Source organism: Ornithodoros turicata, chromosome 9 (genome assembly GCF_037126465.1).
Source record: "Ornithodoros turicata isolate Travis chromosome 9, ASM3712646v1, whole genome shotgun sequence".
In the NCBI taxonomy this organism is placed as follows: domain Eukaryota; kingdom Metazoa; phylum Arthropoda; class Arachnida; order Ixodida; family Argasidae; genus Ornithodoros; species Ornithodoros turicata.
Window position 1 is genome coordinate 43,846,641 of NC_088209.1, and position 24,507 is coordinate 43,871,147.

Sequence of the window (24,507 nt, forward strand, 5' to 3'; positions counted from 1 at the left end):
CTGGGGTCGTAAATTTTGCTCGCAGTGTGCGGGCAGATCTCTAAGATTTCGGTGAAGTCATCCCTGACACGGCTCTATACTCGACATTAGACTGGAATGTTGTGGACAGAACAGAGTATATGGTTTAGATTGCTTATTGCCTGATGATTGATGGTGAATCACATTTGCAGAGCTGGGTCTAAATTTTACCCCGCGAAAATGCTAAGAGTGTTCCATTGAAAGAACCAGTTCATGCGTAAAATGTTGCGCCTGATTAGGTACAACAGGCAAGATGTTTATTCCAAGAGACAAAATTGTTTGGCCCACTAATTTCCGGTGTTTCTCGTGGGACAAAACGAGCGGAAGGGGGGGAAACAGAGCAGGCATGCGCGTGGCAAGTGATTCATTGATTCATTGGACAAGTGAGGGCCATGTGATGTGATGTGATGTGATGTGATGTGAATAAAGAAAAAAATGGGGATGTTAGTTTCGACGACGTCAAACTGGCTACCCCAGTACACTTAATACAGAAAGTTCAAACCGATGATGAGATGATGAAAACACAAAGGGATGATGTCCAGAGACGAACAGAGATGATAATTGAGTTCAACATGTAGGTCAAAACTTCAAGAGCTGCGCCCAAGTGAGGGCCATAATGTGGACAGTTTTTCTAGATTTCTGATGTCGGTGCCGCCCAAATTAGTGTTGCAGTAACAAACGAACGCCATTGTCAATAGTAGGGTGTAGTTCGGAGGAAACCTGGCGTGCTACGTTGCTTTCTAAATTGCATGGTCAGTAAAATCGCAGGGCTGCAGCGTCAGATTTCAGCCTGGTGTACCGTAGTGGTGCCTAATTTGCTCTCTCAATAAAATTCATATTGAGAGAGCGAGTAAGAACGTCTGCAATGCGAGGGTCTTACTTAGACACATTTTATTTTTATTCATCTCTTTCCGTTCGAAACAGTGGCCCGGAAAAAGTCTCCTTGCCTGGCATAACAGCGTAATTTTGACAAAGCATAATAGTTAATGACAAGAAAATGACCCAATTGGAGGAATCGGGAAATCATACGTTACGACGTGGACGTTTGTTCGTAGATATGAAACATAGGAATATGGACTCGATAAAATAGCTAGCTGGTTGAGAAGCTTGATATTGAGAAAGCCCGAGAGTAGCACACAACAGAGACTGTGCTATTCCTTTTTCACTAATGTTTCCATCCTTCTGAAATAGATAGCATTTCATATGAAGCGATAGCGTCGTATCTAATAGCGCATTGGACTGGTCCATCTGGAGCGGTGGCGAAGTCATTGATTGTTTGGGATCAATCACTCTTTCCTGTTCTGCTGAGAAAGCTCAGATTCAGACGGAACTCCAACGAATCATTACCGTCACTTCCGGATCTTGCGAGGTTCCGAGGCCAGATGGTGGTACCGACTCTGCCACCCAGAGCGTGGTTGTTCCAGATCCACCAGTCGGATTCGCCATAGGAGACACGTGTTAAGAAAGCGGCGGGTGGTCGGAATATTGAGCAAATTGATTCTTTCGCATCATTCGTACATTCAACATCGTTGGGTTTCAGCCTGCCGAATCGGCTGTTCAGTGCTGCCGTGCACACACTACGTGTTTTTTCCTAGAACGAGAATCGAAAAAACAGTAAAAAGAATGAAGCACAATCCATCTGCTAATAAGCACGAAATACACAGAAATTAGACAGAACAAACTTCATAGAACGAAACATAACGAAGTTTTTTTTTCTTTTCTTTTTGTTTTATGCTGCTGGGGCACCATGGTCTCTCCTACTCCGATTCCATGGTCGAGGACATTCATATGACGACAGCGGATATAGTTGGACATCGCGCTGGATCGATGGCGGGCGAAAAAAGTGCTAGCTGGCGAATTCCTCGAGCAATGAGAACACGCTCGATTGTCACGCGAATGTGGTCTGAAAAAAAAAAGCATCGTAAATAAACGTCCGATTGGTTGATAACGTCCTGGGCCGACTTCGTAGGAAGCTGTGCCGACATTTGCTATGCAGCGTCTGAGTAAAACCCAGGGAAACTTCCACACAGGGTCACCTCCCAGCCTGGAAGGCGAGACAAGGATGCGAACTGAGCTGAGCAATGAGTTTTCGCCACGGGAATAGAAATAACAAAAACCATCGAATGACAAGCTCTGTCTTTACTTCTGTGTTTTTGCCCTCTTACATGGCGGGAAACCCAGTCGCGAACTTCGCTCTGTGTTTCATTTTACGAACGCCATCATTTCCCGAACGAACCTGCGCAATACTAAAGCAAGACGACTTCTTCATCTACGTTACAATCTTTTAACTACGTTAGCATCGTTGGTATTGATTAGCATTCGTTAAAGAGTCATTCATTCAATATATGATGCCTGCACACCACTTGCCAGAGAACTGGCTACATTCAAGAGAAATTGACTACATTTTCATGGCGCGTCGGCGACTTTTCAGGATTTTGATCTGGCAACCCTGCACAACCCCAAGCAGCACAATGTACTGAAAGTCGAGTGCAATAGGGGTGGACGGGTAGGTCGAAGACCTTGAACGAACTGGTGAAACTAAAGAACATTGATAAGACACATACTGTCCACCCCTATTGCACTCGACTTTCGGTACATTGTGCTGCTTGGGACACCTCCTAGCAGTTATCGTGATGTTAGAGCTACCAGTAACAAACTCAATTCGTGGAGCCCTTTAAAAAAAAATTTCTACCCCCACCCCCAAATTTTTTGCGCAACCCACAACCCATAAACACCATACCGTTTAAAGGAACCTAGTTCTAAAAAGAAATTCTTATCTTTTCCTTCTTTTGGTTGTAGCTATTAAAAGAACTATTTCTTCTATCGACTGCAGCACCTTTTCTTTTTTCTTTCTATTGGCATTCTCTCAAAACTGGAGATGACCATAAAAGAAAAGAAAAAGGAAAACTTCCAGTGCGACTAGGAGAACTACATCTTGGCCATAAAAGCAAATAGGAAGTAAGAAAGAGAAGAAAAACTAGACGTGATCATGGCGGTCATCCAGCAAGCAGTATCTATGGTTCTACCATTCTACAGCGCCATGCATTATCCTACTGCTTCTTCTACCGCTTCCATATATGTACGTATACATGGGAAGAATTCCTTAAAAAAGAAGAGATGGCGTGCACAGTGTTCGTTACTTTCCACTCGTCCACAATACGCCGAGAAAAAAATGACCAAGAAAAATAAATATTGTATTCTGGAAGATAACACTGAAATGTTCCAGACACCATGTGCTATAGGGAATCCTGTAAGGGGAACCGGCAGTTTATGGGAGTAGCCCAATTCGTCGTGTGATGGATCCAATCTCTCTCTTTTAGTATTTTATCAACATCAACGTCATCAACGGGCATTGGAAAAAAGAAGAGAGCGAGAGAAGAAACAGGTCGTCCTTAAAAAGAACTAAGTGCAGGTTGCACTATGGTCGTGCTTCAACCTTAATGTGACTTTGCATCCATTTTGCCCCGGTATTTCTTCAATAAAAACGCGTTGTCCTCGATTCCGTCTTACCACCGCGACGCAACCGTGGCTATGGTCCTGTATGGACCTGGTCAGGTGGCAGCAAAAGGGAGTAGGAGACAGGAGGATCAATTCTTGGTCGACTTCAGGGACGACTGTGCCGACATCCGTCTGTAAAATGCGCCACAAAAACCCGAGTAAAACTTGAAAGGGCACAGCCGAAGGTAAGATTCCAAACCCGCTGTCCCTATCGACTTCAGCGTGGTCTTCAAGCTGCCATCAACGAGCGAATGCTGCACTAACTCAGCTATTCCTGGTGCATTTTGCGCCACACACATCACAAGTACCAGACCAATTTTCGCGTAATCTTTTTCTACGTTGGCAAGAACTTAGCTAGCGGAGAAGAATTCCTGTATTCTTTGTCTTTTCTCTACTCTTTGGCCACGGGAATCGAAAGTACACGTTTTAAGACAAGATAGCAGTGACTGTATTCAGATAACATCGTGTTCCCTCTTCCTTGAACCTGCGTTTGGCCTGTCATCTTCCCTTTCTAATCTTATGTTCTTGTACACGTAGCTGAGACCAGTAAAGAACAGGGTGTCAGAACCACCTGCTATCTCCACCCACCCGACAGCCATCGCACGGTTATTCTATTAATATGTTTATTGCTAGTCGTTGATTTTGTTTTCCTTGACACTAAAAAAGAAGCGTTTCCGAGTATCGGGAGAGACGATTCCTTTGACGTTGACGGCCCGGCGTAAAAATACCAGTCGTGCATTATACGAAGAAATCAATGGCTTACTCAATATGAGACTGTACAAAACCAGGCATCGCAGGATACAGGATGGATAAGTTTTTATTTTTCGTCAGGAAAGCTGCTTCCTCTTTTTTATTATCCGTGCACGGTAGGTATTCCCCGAGTAGCCTCGAAGTGTTTAAATTAAACTTGGAGAAGAAGTTCCACCTCAATTTCCTGCTACAAAACGTGATGATATAGTACATTGTTTTCAATTTTCTTTATAGACAATTCAATCTCAGTTTTCCACATTAGCATTTTGTTATGGATGGCTGTATTCATCAACCGACAGACACGAAAAACGTTCTTAAAAAATACGCATAACCGCACACAGATAAGATGTAATAATTGCAGTTAAAGCTCAGACACTCTACTGTATTAAATACTACTTTCGCGAAGTTTAACCAATCCTGCCGCCAAGATACGACGTAACGCTAATTCAGAAGCTATTTTCGTTACAGTTGTAATGTCTGCACCCAATTTTAATACGTAAACCTCAAAACAAAGAAAAAAGAAAAAGTGTGAAGCCACTGAGCATATGCCCCCAGGATATCAGTATTGTAATCAGATCCAGAGGTATGCAGGAACGACCCAGGGGGAATGCTAGTAACTTCATCCCCAACCCGATTTCTGAAGCAGTCTTCTCCTCAAAGTAAAGCTGCTTGAGGCAGAGCACGCTTTACAGGAACACCAAGCACGGCCGTTTTCCGTTCTTAATGGGTGCGACTCAGTTGTCATAGTATTCTCCTACTTGCCATAGTTGTCCTATTGTTGTTCTAGTTGTCAGTTGTCATAGTTTTGTGGGACTAATGTGTCCCCCGCTCCCTTGTTTTCTGCTTCACGTCGTTTATCTTTTTCGCGTTGGCCTTGGTCACTCTTCTTTTTCAATCAAGTACATTATGATGTTGAAACCCTCCGTGCGTTCCTTCCAGAGGGAATGTCGTCCTTGCTAAGGTTTCTCACGAAGGTTTCTCACGAAGGTCTTCAGTAATAGGAAGTCCAATAACAGGATGATGACTTACGAGAAAGCAGATATTCGACATGGCTAAACATGTGGACGAGCTCGCGCGGTTAGGATGATCACCTGTGACGCGTGTTCCAATCCCTGCACCCGCTGTGCTGAGTTATAGCGACAGACTTTCCAAAAAGGCACAGTTCCCCCCGAACTGTGCCACCCGACCCAACTCGGCCCAGGACCTCCTGCTGTCCCCTCTCCATCTGTCCACGTCTGTACGCCTCTCATAGCCATAGTTGCCTCGCGGCGCTAATTTAAAAACTAAACCTGAAAATGGCAGCAAGTATGGTGTGATCACTTGACTCAGTACAGTCTATGACCCAACAGCGTACGGAGATCGATGGTGGGGGACCTTTGGTGAACCTATAATGTGAACATGACTCTAATGGGCACTGTGAAAGATACTGCGCTTCTATCCCAAATAGGACGAGATGTAACGACGGGTCGATAGAGCGACTTACGCGTGACCAGACTGCGAATTCGAAGCTCCAGTTGTGGTCGCTGAGCAAAAAAATGCCTATTGTGGCTCTTCCAATAAATGCGCGCATTCTTTTGGGGCAGGCACAGCTGGCAGACATTCCACTTGGTCAGATAAATTGAAAGCGCGATGAAAGCTCTACGGAAATTCTTTGAATATGTAAACTCTGCGGGGATGTACTCCTGGAAATTTGCGGGCGGTGAAATTATAGCGTTTAATGCGAATGTCGGCACATTCGGCACGGAATAAATTTACGAAAGTCATATTTTTAAACGCAAAATCGTTTATTTACGGTACACCCCCAAACGCGTCATATTTTTGGTATTACGTTTTAACAACTGTGGTTATGAGCAGTGAACAGACAGAGGGAGAGAGGGAAGGAGCAAGTGGCTGCAGCCATACAAATGACGAATTGTACGTAAGTACAAATCAATAATTAATACGCTGTCTCGATCGATCATTTCGTAGCTTGTCCGGTACTGTATATTACATGGATATGGAGAGGGTTTCATGCAAGAACGGTAAAGGAATGCTACAGGGAAAAGACACGGAAAGCGTTCAACGGACAACGCTGTCCGTCCCCGTTCGCTCGTGCATTTCTCCATCAGGTTTCTCTCTTACCGGACCCGAGGTTCGAGCTCGAGAGCAAAAACCGAAGGTCATCATCAACTTTGCAGCAGAGTACAAATTGCTGGGACACGTCGATGTGCCGTTCGTTAATTAATCCCCATTCCGAACACTGTGGTGCACCTTATGGTCGTAGTTGTCACGCGGTATGAAGCTACCAGTTATCACTGTCCAATATTGTACTTTCAAATGAACGCAAAACGGAAGTCGAAGGACCTACGGTCGATAATAGTGAGTTTTTGTGCATCGCACGCTATCGCCTTTGCATACGTAAGGGATAAAGTTGGTGGTTCTACGCACCCGCAGAACATAAAGAGACCTTCGCCCAGTGCGCAGACCCACCACGCCATCCCTTATGTACGCAAAGGCGATAGCGTACGATACACTAAAGCTCACTAATAACGCGACAAAATACAACGTTTCGGAATGGTTTGCTCTCAACTCTGAAATTCCAAAAGTAAAGAATGGTCGTCAAAAGGAACGTTTATCAGAAGGACACTGTTCGGGAAAGGATTAAACGTATTTAATAAACATCGCTACGAATGACAATCACACACGACGTTGCCTGTTACAGAAAAAGCCAATGTTCTGTAGATTTGTTCCGCTTCGATTGCAGGTTACGAGGACATAGGTAAGAGGATTATATCCATTAGATGGCGGATTAAGTGTCCACATAAAACGTGAGCATTACACGAAATACTCTTAAAAGCATTTCTGTGGAATACGCTTAATCTATGCCCTCCAATTGTCACCATAATGAGCTAGGTACGCTACTTCATTTTGTCGAGCACTTGTGGAGGCACGAGACAAATGGTGGTGCTGAAAGAGCTCGTCGGAGGTGGGAAGCGTGACGGCTAACGCTTTTAAAGGAATTGTGCCATCTACGGAAAACCAGGAAGCACAACCGGTACGGGGATTCGAACCCACGACCTTGGCTACCACCAACGAGTGGATGCTTTAACCCATGCCACTGGTGGCGGTTATTACTACTCTGACGTACGCAGTGCTATCGGCGGGATATCCAGACACCGTTGTCCCTCAAGTTTGCCCAGGACGCATATTATCCCCCCTGTCTCCTTCTTACTGTCTATGCAGCGCTCATTGCCAGAGCGAACAAGCTTTCTCGCGATATGCGCATTCGACGCAATGACGAGCATTCTGTAAAGTTGAATGCAGCTTCATATCGCCTCTTTGACAAAGTAGTATTTATGATGAAGAAACGTGATTCCTTACGCGCGCCTCTGTCTCCAATGACATTTTCAAGTTGACGGGCAATTTGTCACTTCTCGCGTCGAGTGTTCTGTGTGAACGACCGGAAGAAACGAGGCCGTCGGATACTTTATCCGTGGTAGAGTGACAGCGCAAAGATTTTTCCACTTTGAAATGTGCCACCTGTTCGATGGATTTTTCCAGTCGACCCGTTACTCGTTCTTGTGGAAGGTGACGTTGCGCGTTAGAGGTTGGAAAGTAACTATAAATACATATCGAAACGTGGTAACTTTCGCTCGTTGCAATATGTTATTTTAAAGTAGCCATAAAAACCTTTCTTTACTATCGCGATTTTCCGAACGGCGTGTTTCGAAGAGAAAAAAAAATAGTTGGAGATACTGTAACGTTGGCAACAGTAAAAGTCCAAAACAACGTAAGCTCGAAACGCCGTTCAAATCTTATCACCTGCAGCGCTGTCTGAGTCCAGACGGATGTCGGCACAGTGAAGTCGGCCCAGGACGCATACTAATTCCATCTGTCTAGGTATGTACAGCGCTTCTAGCCAGAGTAACATCGTGTTGCGAACACCAAGTTAATAAAGATATAAAACCACGGCTGTACGACGTTATGAGTTGCAGTATTGAACCTGCACCCAAAATATACGAGCATTTTAGTCATACGTGAGCGTTGTAAATGTGGTCCGATGCGCGTTCGACCAAAAAACTCGTCTTTTTTACCCCCACCTCGTAAGAGCCAAATTTTCTCGAGCTGTTTGACCTAAATACGAGCATCGCGTTTGTTATAAATCTTAACTTACTATCATGCAGTTGAAATAAACGCCAGCGAAATTTCAACCGCAACTGGGATGTTTACATCAAGACTTAGGCAGAGATTGTTTCAAAACGTGATGCTGCATGAAAGCAACGAATCGGGAAGACATTAAGCCGCGCGTGTATCGCTTAATGGGAGCATTTCGACACAGAAATGTCATGATGTTTCCACACTGATCACATTTCCCACAGGGAGACGTTATCACGAGCTGATTAGTTCCTTGAAACCCTTTCCTATGTCGTTACTGTAGCGTAGACTGGCTTGCTGAGGCGTAAAACTGCGATTGCTTACCCAAAAGACGTCAGTGCAGTGAGGCTGCTGCAGCGTTATTACTTGATGTTTCTTTTTTTGTTTTTTGTTATTGCAGGTAGTACAAATCGTAATATACAGACGGTAGTCCCTAGCAAGGTAGTATGGGACACCGTGTTAGTTACAATGTGAATTAGCAGCTCTATACATTGATATACGTAAAAGTAATGTAAAGCTTGGAACGTTCAGCAGCCCTTATCCCCATTTTTTTCTTTCAATCATCATCATCATTCAGCAGCCCTTAAAGGCGGTACCTGCTCCATTGCCAGGGATACGTAACCGCAGCACACCCCGAAACTAAAACAAAACCGTCAGATGTCCTACAGTCAGGGTAGGGAATCAGCGCAAGTGGAGCTGATTTTCGTTGTTCACTGAATGTCCAGTGAAGGAGATTGTTTCGTTCTATAAGTAGAGGGGCGGTGCATGGAAACGCATGTTTCGCACACTGATGATATATTTCTCGTGAAAATAGACTAATAGTGTATACTTTGAAAGAGTTTCAGATAGCCAGGTGTGAAAGCACCGCCGTTGCTAACCCAATCGTTTCCTCACTTTCATGTTTTTCGTGAAACGTTGCCCGCCCTATCGACGTTTGCTTAACCCAGTAACTCTTCTGTGCTTTAATTACGCGAGACTGATGTCATGCGGTGCCGAGTAATTTTTCAACTGCGAGGCGATTTTAAGTGACATGCGACAGAGCTTTGCCCTACGGAGCCATGAACGCTACATTGTTATAAACGCTTTCGTTAATAAGTGTGTTAAAAAGCGAGAGGTGATTAAAAACCAATGGGAAAACGTAGCTAGCAGGCGTCTGGTTTTACTCACTCACGTCATGCTACGTTTGATTATATTTATTGTGCAAGCTGTTCTACGCACCTTAACAGCGTTATCTTACTGTACGATAATCATAAGACGCTCAAATTCAGTTAAATATGCATTACATCCGGTTATTTCGTGTCAGAATAAGCAGAAACATGAGCGCAAGTTTTTTTACGGCAAACACAGAATAATTATAGTGCACAGCTGCACGCATATTTCGAGTGTTTTAATGAATATCTATCTGGACTACCACGGGGAAACATCCCACGTCCTCATCACTTCTCCTTCATTTATTGTCGTTGTTATTCGGACTCTACTTATCACTCTTAGCAGATGAAGGCCCGTAGTATTTTGAAAGTGAATAAAACAGGTACGAGCAACTTGATGCGCAGTGAGATACTTATGACGTATTTATGACCTCAATAATGAATAGTTGATTAATGAATTGAGCTTATCGACTGCGAACGATAACTTGGTTTCAGCTTTTTATTGGCTGTGTGTGTAAATTGACTACCTACATTAATTGAGCAATGAGCACTTACCGTGTACCATCGTCTCCGTATGCAAAGTCCCCTAGGATGAGGTCTCTGAATCGGTAGCGTGGCGGCAGAGGAGCCACTCCTCCGGGCGAAGCGACCGCGGCCATGGAACCGCACGAGTTTAGCGAGGAACGAGTGGCCGATCTTGGAGGGGCATCGCGCCACCAGGGTTCGCCCCTCCCGTCGCGAACTGCGGACGATCCTCGCGCCACCATGCCGCCGGACGCCGCACCTGATGGCACCTGCGAAAAGACAGTCGATTCACAAATGTCCGGGAATTTAATTCGTGACACACATGTCAGCACAAGTGCTACTTCCGTATACTCTACTTCGTGTGGTATAAAACTCACTAAGCACGAAACATCGCCGTAACTTTAATAGGCACAAGCTTTCGTGCAGAATCTTCAGATAGCGGAGACTATGTACAAAACTGTGAGATATATCGCGTTATCCCCCCGCGTAAGAAGGGTGATGGAAGTACAAAATAAAGAAGGAAAACGATAAAACTATTAAGACTCCAAAGGTAAACACAAGTGGATAAGTAAACACAGTGGAATGAGGGAATCATTCCTCCGTTCCTCGTTCAACTGTTCATATGAAGGTTTCACTCGTGTTTATCTTTGGAGTTTTTATAGTTTCGTGCTTTTCCTTTTCTTTTCTACTCCCACCACTCTTCGTACGACGGGGAATAGTATAATATATCTCGCAGTTTTGTACATAGTGTCCGCTACCTGAAGATTCTTAACGAACACTTGTGCCTATTAAAGTTAGAGATGTTTCGTGCTCGGTTAGTCTATACTTTTGTCCACTTTCTGTGGCTTTTTTGTGAAGGTGTGGGATAATAATAACCTTGTTTCCGCCCTAGATATTTCATCCGTTGTTCTAACTTCCTCACATTTCCGGCCGATCGCCCGGTGATTGTCTCGCGCCAATCTGTGCATGTTAAGGATGATTACGTTCTATAGGACGCGCGTGAGAACACGACACGTGCGCCATATTCACAGCGATCGCGCACGGAAGGATTCCATTCGGAAAATCGAAACCTATTCAACATGTTTCAACAACCTTACTGGTGATTGTATTCTAAAATGTATAGAATAGTTTGTGTAGCACACACACACACACAAGAAAAACGAGTAGAAAGAACAAAAATCTTAAGACGGTGCCATCTTACGTCTTTGGCATACGTTATTAAAAACTTGATTCACGTCACTAAGAGGAAAAGGGATTTCGGAAATGAGTAACACGCGGCGGAAATAAAAGTGGAAGTGCGTTGTTCGCGCTCAGCTATGGATGGGCGGCCGGAAGTAACGGGTCCTCTTTCTGATCGCGGAAGTACTTCATCTGTGTCATATGAATTTAGCGGGAAGGATTCCGTCGCAGGCGAAGAATGGGGTTCCATTTTCGGTTTCATAAGTTTCATAAGTTAAGTAAGTTGTGACATAATCTTCACCGACCGAATGCAGTTGGAGATCAAGACGGACCAGGACAACAACAACAATTATATTCCGACGATGAAGTCGCCCCATAGCCCCAACAACACAGAAAGGTCCTGCGATCGTCCCCATGATGTCAACCCCGGACGACGATGACATCCTCAGGAAGTTATCAACTTGTCCTCCCAGTGGTACCTCCGTGTTAAAGTGGGACTCCCGGTCATTTCGCCTGCACATCCTCAGGGTGTCAACCTGGAACACTCGCAGGACCTTGTGAGGACGACTTCATCTGCACCTCATTTTTCTGCGTATAATTTATAGCGCAGCGGCTTAAAGAGAAAGCAGAGAGAAATATAACAGACGCAAAAAAAATCTTGTCAGGGAGTCATGAAGTCCGAGAAACCCACTCCGAAAGGTACTAGAATTCGTATTGCCAACTGTAGGATAGGATAGGTACTAGAATTCTCTTCCGAAGCCAAAACAAACACTGTTTATTGCTTATAACTCGATCCTCCGTACATTCGAGAGTCCTGCTCGCCTGTGACACGAAACGAAGGGTGAGCTATCCATGTTTCTTTCGATTACGCAAAGAAAGAATACTCAAAGTGAGGAATTGATTGAAGTATTAGGCCCACATCAATGCAAAGTCTATGTTTCTTACTCCTTTTGGTTTGAGACGTTCAGGTAGGAGATTTGAAAGTCAAAAGCAGTGCGACAGAATCGCGCGTTTCTCTCCGTTCCACGAGTAATGCGCTCCATTTATCATAGACAGTCATCCTTTTTAGATGTAGAGAATTTTACCCTGAACCACCCTTTATTTCAGAAAAATGTCAATCAGGTCCCAGGATCGGCCCAAAAAAGATAACAAATGTGTTTAGAAAGTCTGAACAGGTAAACTAAACAAAGTAGTATCTCTCGTCCCGCTAGCTACCCACAGGTACAGGCACAGGACGTACCTGAATGACTCTTCACGGGCAATCCGAGAGTGTTATCCTCAGGACATCCTGAGGATAACCTCGAAGGACGAGGACACGATGACACTGTGGGGACGTCCTGAGGACCGCGTGTGTTCTTTGGGAGCTAAGGGGTTTAATATGAGTGATGACGATGACGAGAGATGACGGTGATGATGGGAGCGACGATGGAGATCCTGATCGTGATGGTGGGAATGTCCGAGGGCGCTGTTGGGGTCACAATGAGTCCTTTACACCAGTCGGCTCAAAACAAAACAAAAAAGTAAAGAGAACTACTTGACTTAAGGCCGCCCTGGAGTGGACCGCGGTGTCCCAAGGGCCTAGGATGCATGCACGACAAATTGAAGGGGCGGCTGCCAAGTGTGGCAAGCTGTGATTGCAGTGTACACCTCTCGTTGATATAAGTCCGACAGCGGAGGAGTATGTGCTCTATTTTGGCAAACTACTCCACACTCGTTACAAATAGGGCTAGCCTCGCAGCCAAGCTGGTAGCGATAGAACGGAGTGAAGGCCACGTTGAGACGTAGCCTGTGGATGAGCGACTTTAGCGGACGAGGAAGCTTTGCAGGCAGCCGGTATGACAGCGTTGAGTCTATACATCGCAAAGAGGACATAGTTGGAATGTCGTGTTGCCACTGTAGGACAGACGAGAAAAGAAAAAACAGGTTGTCCCTAAATCCTGTGGATCAAATATTTTAAACAGCTTGTTCGAAATTCGTTGAACGTCTTGAACATCATATTAGGTCAGCTCTCAGTTTGATACTCTCACATGAATGATCGTAAAAGTACGTTCCTTGGGATTGGAGCGCAAGCTTGTGTTATATACATGGTGTTTTTTTTTATTTATTCGATGCAGATTCTTTATAACAAAAAAAACTAGGAGAGCGATGTCATTTTTGCTGTCGCATTACGCGGCGAGGCAGACGTCTTGCGGGAAAGAGCGTGTAACAACTGGACGACTAATTACGTAAAATTCATTAATTGGATGTTTTCTGGGAAATGCAAGACAACAGAATTAGAGCCAGCCATTATTTAAATCCACCCTCTTCTCTAAATATGCTGAAATGGGCGCGTACCTTGAGATATAAATTGCATAAATTTAGGATGCAAACGAGCCGAAACTTCTTCTCGAAGGTAGAAAGGACATCGCTTCGGCTTATCTAGACGGAAAGCGGTAATAATAACGGGTAATTGGAGCCGATCTACGTGTAAGGTGCGTCAGCCTTAGGTCCAACAGACCAGTGTTTATTCCGATGAGCTCGATCGCCCTCCGACGCGAACGCCCTATTTTTGCGCTTCAGCAGTGCGTGCTTACAGTTTCGGCTGATTTGCATAGAAAAGTTTGGCGATATATACCTCAAAATACGTGCCCGTTTCGGGATATTTAAAAAAGCTTGTATTTAAATTATGACCGGGTGGGGTGTATGACTGGCTCCGATTCTATTACCTCGCATTTCCATATCTAAGTACTAAGTACATTAAATTTTAGGCAATTATTCGTCCAGTATTTACGTGCTATTTCCCACGGGATGTGTGAGGCAAGACAGACTGGGGGAAAGGGGTGAAGATGTAGTTAAGCGTCGGTGACGGACCCGATGTCCCTGGTCATCTGCCAAACTCAAAAGATTCAGGAATACGGCATTTGGATAACACACAGACAGCTTACTAGCACTCTGGTATGATACATATAATGAGAAAATGAATAAACAGATATACCTAACAATTTGGGTCATAAAGGGCCGAATGAGCTAAAGCAAGGATCCAACATCCATGACTGACGACTTATGATGATGATGAACGTCGTCCGAAAGAACGCGCAACAGCACGTGGCGCTACTGCTGGCTCATGACAATGACGGTGAGGCCGAATGAACAGTTTGACTCTCACACATATCCCGCCTGTGAAACACGCATCAGTACTGTTCTCATAGCTTTATCATGAAAATTCCGTACAGGATAAAAACACACCCCGTATAATATGAGCAAATTTAATCCATGGCCAGTTTCATTATTAACTAAATTTAAGTTTGGGTTGCCTAGAACTGAACGGGTTATATCAGCTGCCCGTTCGAATGATGTATTTGAAATAAAAGACGAAGGAAATTATTATCGTTCCGTTTCAGACTACGGGCTACCGGTACAGCACAGCCTGCAAATTCGACATCCCCCTTGACAATTAGATATCGGCCGTGGCAGAGTAACGTCCAAATGTCCAACAACAACAGATAAATTAATGATGATGAACGGGGAAATTCGCCACATGAGATACGGTCTACTACACCGAGGCACAATGGACGGAAAGAAATGTTAGTAAATCTCAGTAAATCTCTTTATAGTTGAGACTGGAAATAGCACCAACCAGGGTGCTATTTCCAGTCTGAATTACTATGACCCAACCAGACACATCGGTGTCAAACCTTTTCACATTCAAGTTGTTACGCTCTTTATAGCTTCACACACTCGCGGGATACTCATTTCTTTTCCTTTTTATTTTTATTTCTTCCGCACATTCCAATTAAGCAATGAGGTGGCATTTAATACGGTTCGAGCCCCGTCACATTTGTCAAACCCTCCATCAGGCGCCGCCATGGAAGATGTTTTCGCTTTGTGACGCATTATAACTGCGTAATCGCATTTACAAAAAAAGTCGGAGCAAAAACAACCACGGACACGATCCTCACGTGACGTAGTGAAGACCCCGTGCCCTTTTTCTTTGTTTCTTTTCTCATGTATCGATTATACGTGCTCGAGCTGTGCCGCCCTATCGTCACGAGTCACGTGTCCGGGGACCACGGTACGTCACGACGCTCCCTCGTTCTCCGATACGCTCCTTTCACGTGTAGAGGATTTTAAAAGGTGTAAGGAGTAGCGCTCTGTAGGTCACCTGCATTCGTCGTTCTTACGCAGGAGTTGATTGTATTCGTCGCAGGACACGCTGTGTTCCTTTAAGTGTTATGGCGTAGCTGGATTCACCATTGTGAAACCGTTGTCAACATATTTTTCTTTAAATATCCATCCATCCAGATACGAATGCATTTTGTTATTCTGCGATCGCACTCGGACCTTCTGCTTCGTGCTCTCCTTCCAAACCACTATAACTTCCCCATTCCATGAGGCTAGCCTAATTTGGTATCGTAGCACAAACGAGTTTCTCTCGATTGAAATTGGAGCGACACCTGGTCTGTGGGGGCTGTCTCTACGGGATACGTCCGTCCACAATGGTGACATGTGTCTCTAATGGATATCTCGTTCGCGATCCAATATGCATGCAGAATGGCGCTGAATGAGGCTTATGCAAAGGCTGAACGAAAAAGTGCCGAGCTACGTTTCTCCCACGTAAACCTTGTACGCGCTGCCGCGAGAAATTAGCTAAGAGATGTCTTTGCAACGATACGAGGAAGGAACTTATGCATCGAAAATGGCAGTCCCAATTTTGGCCCTTTTGAAGGTACTGTAGGCGTAGTTTAACAGCCGGTCACCCGTAAACCCAGTGCAAAAATGTGCTAGCAATATTGAGGCAAAACGGTTCGGGGCGACGTCTGGTGGAAAATAACGCCAATTCGTCGAGCAACAGTGATCTAAGTTCCCGACAGACTTGCTGCTCCTGATGGCTACGTAGACGTCGAAAAAGCTAGAGAGCGGCGGGAGTTGAACTACGCACCTCTCAGCCTCAGAACGATCACTTTCTAGTGGTATTAAACCCACGGATGAGCAATATAGTAATACTTTCTATATCATACTACTACTGTAATACTTTGGAGTATTTGCATTAGGTATTATAATACTCATTCTCCGAATGCATTTATGTCCGTATTATAATACGCAAACTCGGGGTATTACATGTACGAGGGGCGTTCAAGTCAAACTGGGACTTTCTGTCTCCTGACTGTACAATTGGCTCCCGCTACTTCTTTTTCATCATTTTCACACGCCCCAGGCCTCCGCGTTCACCACGTAGTGGTCCAGAGTTTGTGCAAAACAGAAGACACGTGCTAGACAAGATGGCCGACAACGAGGTGAGCGCGCACATCGAACAGCGAATTGTCATGAAGTTTCTCGTGAATGAAGGCGTAAAGTCATCTGAAATTCACAGAAGACTTCAGGCTCAGTATGGCCACGATACACTTAGCCGCAGCAAAGCGTTTGAGTGGTGCAAACAGTTCCGAGACGGCCGTACATCAGTGCAGGACGATCCCGGCCGGGGCGGCTCAGAGCCCTGTGTCAGAGTTCCTGAGAACATCCAACTTGTGGAGCGCCTGCTCCTCAAGGACCGACGGATAACATGCCTCGAACTGGCTCGAAAGATGGACCTTTCTGCGGGAACGTTGAACACTATCATTCATGAACACCTCCGGTTTCGGAAAGCCGGGCCTCATCACCAAAGGAGTCCTCCTCCTACAGGACAATGCACGCCCGCATACCGCGCATCTCACGACACGCACCTTACAGGAACTTGGCTGGGAGTTGCTGCTATATCCCCCTTACAGTCCAGACCTCGTCCCCAGTGATTTTCATCTCTTCGGGCCACTGAAGGCGTTCCTTGGGGGCCGCCACTTCAACTGCGACAACGAGGTCAAAAATGCGGTCCGATCATGGCTGCTACGCGTCGGTAAGGATTTCTACGCTGCGGGCATCCAAGCCCTCGTGAAACGCTGGGACAAGTGCATTAGTGTAGCTGGAGATTACGTTGAAAAATAAAACTAATTTCTCGCCTGTAACTTCATTTTACTTTTGCGAAAAATGAAAAGTCCCGGTTTGACTTGAACGCCCCTCGTATTATAATACTGTAGAAGGTGCAATATCTTCCCCGCGGTAGTCAGTCAGACCACTGGTGAACTTTATTAATAATATTTCTTGTTCCAAAAACGTTTACCCCCTACTATTATACCCTCTCCAAAATTATACAAAAGGGTGACCTCAGGGCAAGAGGTTACAGGAGGATTCCCCGCATTCTTTCTAGTTCCGTGTCTCTGAGGTTGACATTTACGATGCCCTTGTCGTCACAAAAAAAAAAAAAAAAAAAAACATTCAGTCCAACAACTTCTCCAAGAGATGGACGGTCCAGTTTTTATTATCCGACAGCCTGAACGAAATCCAAGCACTGCCACGCCAACAGCACGGTGTGCTCAAAACTGATCATCAGAACAGAGAGGCTATTCTCATTTGTCAGACTCCTTTAAGGACCGGCATGCACTAGAGGACAGCCCCCTTGAGAACACGTCAAACTGGAAGCACTTGAAATAAATCGTGATGGGAGAATGACTGGCTGAAGTAATGCACAAATTGTATACGGTATATTTCACTATGCTTTTTGTTGAGAGCCCCTCCCCAGGCTAGCTAGATAGGGCTAATAGATCCGGATCAAAGTATTACGGATTAGTATTATTATACTGATTTCGGGATTGGATTGGATTGGATATAAAAGAAAAATATGGAGAGGTTAGTCCCAACACGGTCAAGACCGGTTACTCCAAAACACGTTTGTGGGAGGAACAATGGAGCCACAAAAAAATGAGAGAAAAGACAAACAGGAAAGAGGCAGAGTGAGCCAAGCAGAAGAAAGCATAAAGGAAAAAGGGGGAAAAGAAAGGGGGAGAAACACTCACTGGTTCATAATATCAGAGACAGTGTCACAGAAGTTGTCACAGAGTGTCAAGCAGGTTCCAACCGGTGAGGGAGTCGACAAGAGCGCGCAACGGAGTCACCTGGATTTCCAGGAAGTATTATGTACTAGTATTATAATACAAAATGTGAGTATTACTGCCCACCCCTGTCCGCATACAATGCAAGTTTTGCCGCCGTACTTGACGTGGCAGACGGCGACTTCCACACAGTGTTACCCGTAATTTTCAATTTTAGTTTGTTTTCTTAAACTATGAGCGCAATTGGGACGCAAATTGGGATGTTAGAGCGCTAAGCGCGCAGGCTATCGAATGGATAATATCTTTCGCGATTGCCCCTCTACTGCTTCACTGTGTCTTTAAGGAGACCCTAGAAGGGTAATAAAAGAGCATATCCTCTAATTTCGTGGGAAACGGCTCATATTAGCACGGCGAAGCAACCAATGGGAAATTGGGGGGAGGGGGAGGCCTAGTATGCGTCCTTGACAGCGAAAAATCGGTCGGGAGAACCACAATCTGATTCCAACGACTTAGGATTAGGATGCATAAAGTTTACACGAATTACACTGTCATAAATGCGCCGTAGAAATAAATAGAAAACGTACCTTAAATCAACTCCCCAAAATCGAGAAATTGTAAAAAAAAAAACAAAAAAAAAACCGTAAAAATGTCTTCAACGGTTAGCAGAAGGGAACCCTCACGAGCGCACAGAAGCCTCAGTGAAAACAAGTTTGAACTTCTTTTTTTTTTTTTGGGGGGGGGCGGTCAGGAAAAGTCAGCCAGACGGAGGTCGGCTTGCTATTCCAAAAAATTGAAAATGGGGGAAAAAAAGGACAAGAAAACGAAGTAAAGGAAAGGAAAAGAAAAGGAGAAGAAAAAAGGAGAAAAGGAAATGTGAACACGTTTCGAAGAGCGTACAAGGCGAAAGTCAAATTCCGATTATCATCCGCTCAAAGTAATTAGGAACAGTCATTCAATGCCCCTCGCTCTCCACGTAGCTGCGTAAACTGTCCTCCATAAAGCCAACAAATTGGGTTAATGAAGCTCCAGTGAGAAGAGAGAACACCAATTAGGGCACTCGTTTAGTGATACACGACTACCTCGCGCAACATGTAGAGGCTCATGGCCGTTGCATTTACGTCGTAACCCGATTATACTTAACAGTATGGTAGAGTAAAGTCATACTCACTACAACCATGTAGTCCGGGCCACACTATGCTTTTTTAAGTGCCTTTCGTCGGCCGATATCTTGATCTCTCTACATAATTGAGGCTCAAGTCGGAAACTACTTAGGCATTCGGCTGTTGTAACGTTATTTTTTGTTCTCGAATGCGCACATATTGAGTGCGTGTGCTTTGCATACGTGTTCTGTTCCGCATCTGTAATAGAGCAGGGACGTAGAAACCTGGATCGTAAAGTCCAAGTACATATAACTCGACGAAAAATCGGGTTTCAAGCTAACTTAGACACGCATGAACTCGAGATTTGGAAGCTCGTTGTAGCCTACGGTCGAGACAGCGCGACGAACAACGATGAGATCCATCTGCTGTAGCAATTCATTAGCTGGTACAAGATAGAAAATATATATTTTCAGACTTAGTCTCCTTCAACGCGCGCGCAAAACGTTTGCAAACATTGGGCGAGACCATAAAACTAGGCCAGAACTACAGAATGACTATTAGGTCGAACGAAATTCATTGGCGGATAAGAGCTAAGTTACGACTCCCATTACCTGGGAGTCTTTAATCGAAATATAAAGGTGGACGCTACGAGACGGTAATTGCAGAGCTGGTCTCCTGTGTTCTTACTAGTATCAGTAAGTACTACATTGCTTTACTAGCAAACTCTCAAGAACGTTACTCCTAATTGACGAGGTAAAAGTGTCAAGTTTTCTTCCTGTTTGATTAAGGAACTTCCAGTCCAGAATCGTAATTAATTATTAACACTATAGTTTAATTAACTACTGATATTAATTTAATTGATTAATTGTTATTATTAATCTTAATTATTCCTCACTGAGTTGGGGCCCACGAGCTAATCAAATGCGTCTGGAATTAGGTAGGGTCGTTCAGATCGATTTGATAGGTTATTTTATGGAACCGCTGCTTCTCGAGGATGACAATATACAACACGTGACCATACGTCTGCGGTTGCATGGGCGCGTTGTCACGTTCTTTTTTCTTTTTCTTGTGTGTGTGTGTTTGGAACCACATTGGATTTGGATTGTATTAGATTGGATTGGTCTCCTCTTAACACCTTGGTCCTTACACAAATACTTTAAAAGTTGGCTTTTTAAAAAATTCTTGGAGCATGTGTTGGGAGATTACAATCACTTACACGAGTTTAGTTGCTTAAAGGTCAGCTATGCCGATATCCCAAATTGTCGAAACGGTTGTGATATTCTGAAAGCCCACAACCAACTCTCCCCAAAATGCACCTTCATTCTCCCAGTTCGGTACAGTAACATGTCAAAAGAACCGATAATCTATTCCGAAACACACATGGGCGCAGCCATGTTTATGACGTAAATGTACCCTAACGGGCATTGTGACGCGTACGCGGCTTCGTACTTGTCAATGGATTGGAGCTACGGCTTTTCGTGGCTTCACGTGTCTGTGCTTGAAGATGGCAGACAGTCTGGGTTCCACTGCGTTCCGCGATGAGTAAACACTGCAGCAGATGCGGACTCCTTCGTGAACGAAGCTCTGTGCGATGTTGTGACTGGAATTCGTCGTTTGTGTTTTGTGAGCTCGAACAATTTGTATCAAGTCGCGTCTGCGTTAGCCCCTTTACAGCGCTTGCCCAGTGTAGGGTCAATGATTTTAGGAAATAGACTGACGTTTCGACAGCCGTTTTAGCAAGAAAATGCCGACAACGTTTTAGTTTTGCATGAAAAAAAAGCATGCTATGTATTTGAGAAACCGCATAATGCTATGGGACAAGTTTTACGTACGATTTATCAATGTAACACCGTCGACGATGTTATGGAACGCCGAGAGACGTAAAGCAAAATACTAATCCCATTTTAAACTTTTTGTAGGATTTTGTGCATTTTCCAAAAGCTTTCTTTGAATCACATACTCCCATGTCACGCTGCGTCGTGTAGCACGCTACAAACTACTGTGTTTCATGTCTAACATCTGGATTTTGTTTTTAATGAGCACCGTAGCACGAAAACATGCACACGAAAGCTCCAGAAGGTTGCACACTATTCAGACACAAAGGAAAAACCAGAGCACATATTGCCACTTAAATGTTGTTCCGGACGTCTGAAGAGTTAGGGCATAGTATAGGTCCTAGAAATCGAATCAGCGGGTGCACCTTATCTCTGTGTAGAGTGCCATTTCAACTCAGCCCATGGGATGTAAAGAACTAACGCGGATGACGATTGCGGACTACGTGGAGGAGCTGTGCGCAAAATTCCGTTCTGTAGAAGTCTGTCCTTTCAAAATGGGACTGCACATCCACGTCTAGTAGTTTTGGAATGATGGATGCATTACGTAACCAACATGGTGTAGACTACACTGCACAGCCTTCGATGTAACCAAGTTATGTTGACATTTTTATGCTCATGTAACTGGTCTTATTGGTGCAACATCACTAAATGTTGCAGTTGCAAAGCCGGCTTTCCCGACGTACAGTAGAGTTCGGCAGCCAAAGCACGCTTTACAGAATACATTCAACGAATACATGACTAGGTGTGTGTTAGTTAGGACACCATTCGTGAGAGTGATCTGAGTGACAAATATTTTACTCTAGCAAACGCGTTTCCCTTAGAGTGTGCGCTTTAGCATGACCAAGTCCTGGGCGCTTCAAAGGAGCGTCATTGTACAACCATCCTTTTCACGAATCATGCGCGATGCAATCATCTCACCGGGCTTGGTGTTGATTGCCAAGTAAGAAGAAAAATGTGTCTTCCAAGCTTCGGGAAAGCTTCTAGAGCCACGAAAGGAATGACCGATAACTGAGGGTTACGGTCCGGCCTTAATAGCGAATGGAAATGATTTCCTCTCGTTTTCTTTGTTTTAAAACGACGATGGCGTGGGCGCGTTATATTGCATGTTGGCACAAGGAAGCAATTTTGCTTTTGAGCGCTGTAGAATCTGAGCAATTCATTCGCGTCCGCTCTGATACGAACAGCGTACTCTCGATAGCAGAGCTTCAAACAGCAAGAGGTTCAGTAAAACAGCATATTTACGTGGCACAAAAACAAACGCTCAATAAAGGGTATTGGTGAATATCTGCTTAACGAGTTTATTTAGGTTTGACAGGAGAAAGGGCGACATGGCACTTTTTGGAAAAGACTACCCTTGTTTCTCACGTCAACTTCAGTTTTTTGTTGCTGTTGTTGTTTCGGTTGGGCATCGCTAGGCTGCACCACGGCCGAATGACTTACTTTGTGTGTGTGTGTGTGAATCTCATTCGCTGTAAATGCCATTCAATTTCTGCTATTTGACAAGGGTATGACACAGAGCAGCCCGAGATCTCCAATCCCGGAAATGTAACACAAAGCAGTCCCCGGCCCTTCACCAGAAAGGAAGTGTCCAGCAGAATAATGTCAGTATGATGAAAGATGGAAGTCACTGAAAAGGTTAGCCAGCTGTAGGACTCGAACCCACATCTTCTGCGTTACCGGTCCAGGGCTCTACCAATTGAACTAAGCTAACACACCTCCCCAGCGACTTAGCTTAGTTAGTGTTAGCTTAGTCAGTGTTAGTGATAGCTTAGCTCAATTGGTAGAGCCCTAGACCGGTAATCCAGAAGAAGTGGGTTCGAGTCCTACAGCCTGGCTAACCTTTTCAGTGACTTCCATCTTTCATCACTAATTTCTTAGGCATTTAAGGCTTTGTATGTATTTGTCCTTCCTATGTGTTCCAGCCTCAGAACATCAATTGTCTCACGTTCAACTAATGTCAGTATGATTCGCATGTAGCGAGACTGACTAATACCAGTCATGAAGCTTGGAATTTGCAGCGTTCTGACGCAAGGAGGCTAATACAAATCACCGTTATACGAGAAACATGCTATTGACAGAGAATATCAAAGTGCCGATGGCGGGTATGAGAGTTTTCGGCTAGATTAGCTGTTTTGCAGCTGATTGGGTGAGTGTGAGACGAAAGAAGATTATGTGCGTGTTGCTTCTATTCAGAGACGGAATATTAGCGTCATAGGACTTTCCTCGTCGAACGCGTTCCTGTCAATGGTGGTGGAGTCCCATCTTTTTTTCCTTTTTCTCTCTCTCTTTATTTTTCTCCTGGTGTCGGCAGCAGAACTGTTCGTCGTCGACAAATAGAACGTATAAGTTTTGAGAGTCACGTAACAACGATGGCTCAGATTTAAAAAAAAAAAAAGAGGCCTTGTATGTTTCAATGCATCACCTACAACCGCGCAGCCGATTTTATCTCAAATTACAGACTAAGAAACAGCGCTCATCACTTGGTCCTCACCTGTTGTACATCCTGGTCACCGGGATCAATCCTTATCTCTGGAACATTTGCGGAGTTCCTCCGCAAAACGTCACGCGACAATCTTCTCATGATGTCAGCCTTCGTCACAATGTTTCATACAATCGTACGAACACAACGTTACGACTTGGACTGAGCTTCGCACCCTGCCTGAAGCAGTCACGAAGCCGACGATCGGGAGACAATGCCAACTGCATGAGAAACATTCTCCACTGCCAAGATGTCCCAAAATAAAATCTCTTCCGCTGTGCCGGAATGGGATAATAGCCCTCCTATACAACTTCCCAACCGAGAACAAAGGCTCTTTCATATATCTCTCTTCCATTATCTTCCCGATTTCTTTTTTTTTATTCCGTATTAGCACCGCGAAGCAACTGTGGCTATGAGCGGCGCACGGATGTGGACAGATGGAGAGAGGACAGAAGGAAGGAGTGGGGAACAGGGCGTGCATCCTGGGCCGACTTCAAGGGGAACTGTCTGGAAAGTCTTTGGAAAACCTCCGACAGCACAGTCGGTGGTAGGATTCGAACCCACCACCGCCTCCCAGTCTTCAGGACGACCTTGGCTATCACCAACGAGCGGGAATGTGTGGCCTTTACGCGTGCAAAACTTCTCTTATCCCAAACAACGGATCACTAAAGAGGTATTTCGTAGCACCGATAATTTTCTGCCTATGGGGCTTGTTTGTAATAACGGGATCAAAGATGGCAGGCTGTGCGCGAGTGCTGGTGGGTGGTCAAGTGCCGTCCTCCATATCATTGCTGGCCATCGAGTTGGTCAGCCTGAAATATTGTATTTGCTTCATTCATTCATCATCCGTCCATCAAGAATTTACGTGTTTTTGCATATTGGGTACATTATCATTTCGGTAACCCCAATCCCGTATGTCCTTAGGAACCCTCGGGGTATGTT

General features: G+C 44.7%; 1 protein-coding gene across 6 annotated transcripts in view; it reads right to left on the reverse strand.

Annotated features, from left to right (window-relative positions):
* Positions 1–24,507, reverse strand: part of LOC135369050 (potassium channel subfamily T member 2-like) — a 189,355-nt gene that overhangs the window by 141,870 nt on the left and 22,978 nt on the right. For 5 of the 6 annotated variants that reach the window (XM_064602674.1, XM_064602673.1, XM_064602677.1 and 2 more), the window contains one exon: positions 10,104–10,342. In XM_064602674.1, the coding sequence (XP_064458744.1) occupies positions 10,104–10,342 (239 nt within the window). Of the gene's footprint in view, positions 1–10,103; positions 10,343–23,577; positions 23,749–24,507 lie in introns of those variants that run through there. The other variant, XM_064602678.1, reaches the window with a different exon arrangement.